Consider the following 6,000-nt stretch of genomic DNA (forward strand, 5'->3'; position numbering starts at 1 on the left):
CAAAGCCAGGCTCATGAGCAGCTTCACCACAGTTATCCCTGGTGTAACCATTGAAGTCAAAGGCCTTATGCCAGGGATGTATTTGGCTCCATAGGTTAACCATGTTGTATATGGACACAAACCCTTGTGTGGGGTCAGCCAAGTACCATCTGGTGACAAACTGGTGAGAAGCCTGTGGTGTAAATGGGTCTGTTTACGTAGCGAGCCCCCAGGGCACTACATAGACAAATTCTTCCCCCCAGACGACGCTGCGCTATAACGTCCCGCCCCCAGAGAGCAAAGCGACCTTTGTCCTGGATGTGAAGACGGCACCTGAGGAGTGCAACCATGCTGCCAGGAAACACTTTGACCTCCATGTGCAAGTCAGGTATGGGATCCCTGCCTGCGCTGCTTCCTGAGGGTCTCTCCCCTGGCTCCCTTTTCTGCAACAGGGCTGGGGCAACATAGGCAACCCCATGAAAAGCTGCCCAATGGAGCTCTATGGCCAGAGCTGGCTCCAGGGTTTTGGCCGCCCCAAGCAGCCAAAAAAAAAAAAAAAAAGCCGCGATCGCAATCTGCGGCGGCAATTCGGTGGGAGGTCCTTCGCTCCGAGCGGGAGTGAGGGACCGTCCACCGAATTGCCGCCGAATAGCTGGACCTGCCGCCCCTCTCCGAAGAGGCCGCCCCAAGCACCTACTTGCCAAGCTGGTGCCTGGAGCCGGCCCTGTCTATGGCAGTGGGGACTGAGATGCACTGTCTGACCTTCTCCTCTTCCCGCGCTTCTTCCATATCATGCCAGCCCTTATAATATGTCCAGAACTGGGGGGAAGGGAGGGAGGAGGGAACTAGGGGACAGCAGCTGCAGATTTTCTTTTACTCAGGAGAAGGGGGCAACTTGCATCATGCTCAGTGTCTCAAGTAACCTCCCAGAGATCTCAGTCAGCATGAAGCAGCTCATGGGGCCATGAGCAGTGAGCATCACACTCGTAATGGCCCTCTAGGAGCAGGAGCTCCCCTGCTGCTGCAGGCTTGTGGCAATATGGGCTGGAGCAGCCCAGAGTCTATAGGCAGGACACGGCTGTTCAGGACAGTCCTCATGCAACCCCTCTGCTCTGTGTGAGAACCACGAGAGCGTTGTGGAAGAAAGGGAACATATGGAGGGAGGAGGGAGTCCAGTTCTGCCCGTGATCAATCTTCTGGATGGGGAGTATCCTGGTCCATACTTTCCATGCTCCTGAGACCACTGGCTGCTCTGACCTCAAACAGCTTCAACCGTTCTCCCTCCTGACGCCAGATGGCAAGAGGCAAGGGGCTGGGGACCAGGCCTGTCACCAGCTATGGAGCCCAAGATCTCTTATCACTTCTTGCTCAGTGACCCCATCCCTGGGAAATGGAGATTGGGATGGGGGAGAGTGAAACATGGACAAACCCTCTCCCACGCTGACCAGGCAGGGTAGAGAGTACGAGGGAGGGGTTTCTCGCTCTCTCTTCCATTGGCTGGAGGGGACTCAGCTTTTCTGCAACTGGGTGATAGGGGGTGTTCATCACCCACTCCAAGGACTGCTACACTGACCATCCCTCTCATTGCACCTTCTCTCCCATCTTTCTTCAGCTACGTCGGACATCGGGAGAGCAGCAACATGGCCCTGATAGAGGTGATGATGCTCTCAGGGTTCGTCCCCGTGAAGAAGTCCTTGAAGAAGGTGAGATGTTCCCACCCCAACTGTCCTTCCCTGATCATACGGGGACCCTATGTTCCGTGCATGACTCAGTCAGAAACCACCAGCCCTTCAGGACAGTTTATGGAGAGATTTCCACCCATGGTACATACTGTGTATTGAGACTCCACTAAACGCAGAGATTGGCCATATTCTCAGTTACATCACGAGGCAACATTGAGTCCAAAGGAGTTGCACCACGACACGTCCCAATATATCTCAAAAAGTCAGCATTGCCATGTGGTCTGTCATGATGTCTAGGGATATATCCTAAGGCAACACTGAGTCCAAGGAAGTCACTGTGGGACATGTCACACTATACCAGAAGGAAACCAGGAAGCTCTGTTGTGTGTTCCTGCTGAAGAGATCGAGCTGGCCTGCATTTGTTTATGGGGGTATGTTCTAAACCTGACAGAGGCTCCCACCTTGTATCCTATGTTCTCCCTGCAAACCCAGTACTGTCGTAAGCAGGAACGCCACATAGACTATAGAATAGAATAGAATAGAATATCAGGGTTGGAAGGGACCTCAGGAGGTCATCTAGTCCAACCCCCTGCTCAAAGCAGGACCAATCCCCAGATAGATTTCTGACCCAGATCCCTAAATGGCCCCCTCAAGGATTGAACTCACAACCCTGGGTTTAGCAGGCCAATGCTCAAACCACTGAGCTATCTCCCCCCCCCCTTGGATGGGGGAGGAGGCAGCAAGTTTTCCAGCACTCTCGTGTGCGGGAAAACTTGCTGCCCCCTCCCCCATTCATGAGGCAGAATTCGTTTATCTAATGGAGCAAAGGGATTTGTGAAATACAGTCATGGGAGGCGGGGGGCTCTAGAGTGTGACACCCTCCATAGGCCAGGGCCATGAGACTCATTGGGCCTGGCTGTGATGTCACTCACCGCAGTTTTACACGTCTGTAACACCATGGACCCTTCATTCACACTGGCATGTATGAGTTCACAGTAAAGCCCAATGAGCTGATGCTAAACTGCGCTCATCTCTCCTGCTCCCTGGCAGCTGGAGAAGATGCCCCTGGTGAAGAAGACGGAGGACGAGCCCAGCAAACTCACCATCTACCTGGAGGAGGTGAGTGCAGTGTAGGGCTCTATCAGTTCAACACGGAGTAGGCGGGTGCACGTGAGACAATCAGGGTGCACAGGGTGGTGGGTACAGCTGGGGCTAAGGGCGAACAGGAGAGAGTGAATGGGAGACCTGACACTGTGGAGACAGGGGAATTACTGGGGGGGTGGGGAAGATACAGTTGGGATTGGGGTGAGCACAATCATAAGCTTCTTCATTCCCTTCACTGTCCTTCCTTAGCTGGACAAGTCTCCAATCAGCTTCAACTTCTCAGTGAAACAAGAGATCGAAGTGCAGAACCTGAAGCCAGCGACAGTGACGGTCTATGATTATTACCAGCCAGGTAGGATCTCACTGTCAGAGAGATAAGTCACCAACTTCTCCTCTGCCCACACACACAGCTCTGCCCCTTCCTCTCCGTCCTGCCTTGCCGCCCCCCTATTATTCCAGTCCTGGGGCTCCCACATACAACCTCCCAGACTTGACTTGCATAATGCCTTGATCATGTCTTGTTCCTCTCTTGAGCAGAGGCAGGCTGTCACCATGTTGGTTTTGTGATGTGGAGAAAACCAAACTCCATAGATTCTAGGACTGGAAGGGACCTCGAGAGGTCATCGAGTCCAGTCCCCTGGCCGCATGGCAGGACCAAATACTGTCTAGACCATCCCTGATAGACATTTATCTAACCTACTCTTAAATATCTCCAGAGATGGAGATTCCACAACCTCCCTAGGCAATTTATTCCAGTGTTTAACCACACTGACAGTTAGGAACTTTTTCCTAATGTCCAACCTAGACCTCCCTTGCTGCAGTTTAAGCCCATTGCTTCTTGTTCTATCCTTAGAGGCTAAGGTGAACAAGTTTTCTCCCTCCTCCTTATGACACCCTTTTAGATACCTGAAAACTGCTATCATGTCCCCTCTCAGTCTTCTCTTTTCCAAACTAAACAAACCCAATTCTTTCAGCCTTCCTTCATAGGTCATGTTCTCAAGACCTTTAATCATTCTTGTTGCTCTTCTCTGGACCCTTTCCAATTTCTCCACATCTTTCTTGAAATGCGGTGCCCAGAACTGGACACAACACTCCAGCTGAGGCCTCGATGCAATAGTGGCCTGCTCTGGCTCTTAACTCAGGTCTCGGTAGAAATGGGGCTTCTTTGTTAATCTACTCTGTCACCTCCAGCTCCTCAGGTCTCCTGGCAATATTAGGCTCTTGTTTAATGAGATAGGAATGGGACTTTACCTTACATTTACTATACATTTAAAGGGGCCTTTAACGCTACCAACCCTGACCAATCTGGAGGCAGAATTTAAATTTATGCCTCTCATGAGTATTGTAGTAACCCCAGTGGCCATTGGTTACTCTCCTTTCCCAAGGGATGTTGGGAAGATGCTTGTCCTGCCATTTAGGCACTGAAGAGAATGTGGCAGGGAACTGAAGTCACTAGAGATTGCTGTCCTAAAGGGGGATCAAGCTCGGGGTCTTGTGCAGTTCTGCATTTCACAGCAAATTCTCCTCCCTCGTACAGGTGACAGTGCGATTACAGAATACAACGCCCCCTGCAGCTCAGGTAGGTGTGGCATGGATACACCCTCGTAGGGGCAGCCTATTGAGTGGTTAGAGCAGGGTCCCGGAAGTAGAACAGATGTGTACTATTCCTTGCTCTGCCACTGACCTGTTGTGTGACACCGGACACATCACTGCACCTCCTGCTGCTTGGTTTCCCCATGTGATGTGTATCCTAGTGGTGCAAAGCTCCACATCTCATTCCTGCACAACCCTAGCCATTCAGTCCTCTCTGATGTAGGACTGAATTTCAACCAGTGATGGAGAGGTTATGGGATCTGTATCCAAGCCCCTGAGACCTGGTTAATGGGCTGGATCTGAACATGCCACCTAGAGATGAAAGACTCTGTCCCCCATTTCCAATCCACTTTAACGATGCAGTCCCACACCATCCCAATTTAGCCCAGGACTGGAACTGACCACATGGATATTAGTGAAGAAAGAGTATCTCATTCCCTGAGTCCTTTAAATTCATCCAGCATTGTGGATGTTCTTATTCTTTTAAAAACAACGAGGAATCCGGTGGCATGCATCTGAAGAAGTGGATTTTTTACCCACGAAAGCTTATGCCCAAATAAATCTGTTAGTCTTTAAGGTGCCACTGGACTCCTCGTTGTTTTTGTGGCTACAGACTAACACGGCTACCTCCTGATACTTATTCTTTTCTTCTGCAGATGTCAAGAAGGAGGATTCCCAGTAAAGCCCTCTGGCTCTGAGCCCTGAATTCCTCAATCTGGGCATCACTGCTGGTAGGGGAAGAACTTCCCAGCTTTGGCCTCTTTTCTACGAGGCTCATTTCTGTTCCCCTTCGCTTTCTCTCCTTCTTTTGATCTGCACCCATCTTCTCAAGGGGAAACCTGGCTTGAGGCGCAATAGTGTGGAACTGGGCTGTAACCCGGGAGAGCCACATTAATGGGTCAGGACATGCAAAGAGGAGAGCAAAGCCACTGGGGGTCGCATCCAGGTGGGATCCATCTGCTGGAAGCAAGGAGGTAAGAAAGAAGGAGGAAGAGCTGGAGAAAACGGTCCCCTCCAGATGCGCTCGGAGCTCTATGATCTCTTCCTTGCCTTGGTTTCTTCCTTTGCGTGGGATTTCTTTAGGAATCAAGGAAAGGCCTGACCTGCCAAGTTCAGATTTGGATCCTGATTCCCCCAGAGCAGCAGGGAGTTTGCTTCCACGGTTTTGGTTCAATCCCTACTGTATTAAAAGCAAAATGAATAAACTGTACTATGGAGGCCTGTGTGCTGTGTGCCTGTGGAACCTGTGTCTCCTGGTCCTTGTCTCAGTATCTCTTCTCTTCCTAGAGCAGATCGAAAATCTTTACATCCTCGAGGTTCTGGTTTTTGTTTTAAAACATAGCACCGGTAAAAGCTGCCAGACTGACAGCCTGGGGCACTAATGGCTTTTCTTTAACCCCAGACCAGGCAGAGCAAGGACAGTAGCAAGGGCCAGCTTCCTACACATGCACACCCTGGGTCACCAGCGTGTGTCACTCTGTCCTGAGGGAACTCCTCTGGGATGACAGGCAGTTCAGTAGCCACCGTCTATCCATCACTGCTGGGATGAGACAGTAAACAAGAGGCTAATATCCTGATGGTGGTTCTGGGGAGCACCTGTCCCATAGGTACTGGACTGAGACAGGCCATTAAAAGCCAGAAA

The 6,000-nt window shown here is 51.0% G+C and overlaps 1 protein-coding gene across 1 annotated transcript in view; it reads left to right on the forward strand.

The window, feature by feature from the left end:
- LOC135895215 (alpha-2-macroglobulin-like protein 1) overlaps positions 1-5,040 on the forward strand; it is a 50,301-nt gene extending 45,261 nt beyond the window's left edge. The window contains exons 32-37 of the mRNA XM_065423290.1: positions 243-367; positions 1,592-1,682; positions 2,712-2,780; positions 3,015-3,117; positions 4,303-4,344; positions 5,015-5,040. Coding sequence (XP_065279362.1) covers positions 243-367; positions 1,592-1,682; positions 2,712-2,780; positions 3,015-3,117; positions 4,303-4,344; positions 5,015-5,040 — 456 coding nt within the window. The remainder of the gene's footprint in view (positions 1-242; positions 368-1,591; positions 1,683-2,711; positions 2,781-3,014; positions 3,118-4,302; positions 4,345-5,014) is intronic.
- Positions 5,041-6,000: the final 960 nt, after the last annotated feature.

Source organism: Emys orbicularis, chromosome 1 (assembly GCF_028017835.1).
Source record: "Emys orbicularis isolate rEmyOrb1 chromosome 1, rEmyOrb1.hap1, whole genome shotgun sequence".
NCBI lineage: Eukaryota > Metazoa > Chordata > Testudines > Emydidae > Emys > Emys orbicularis.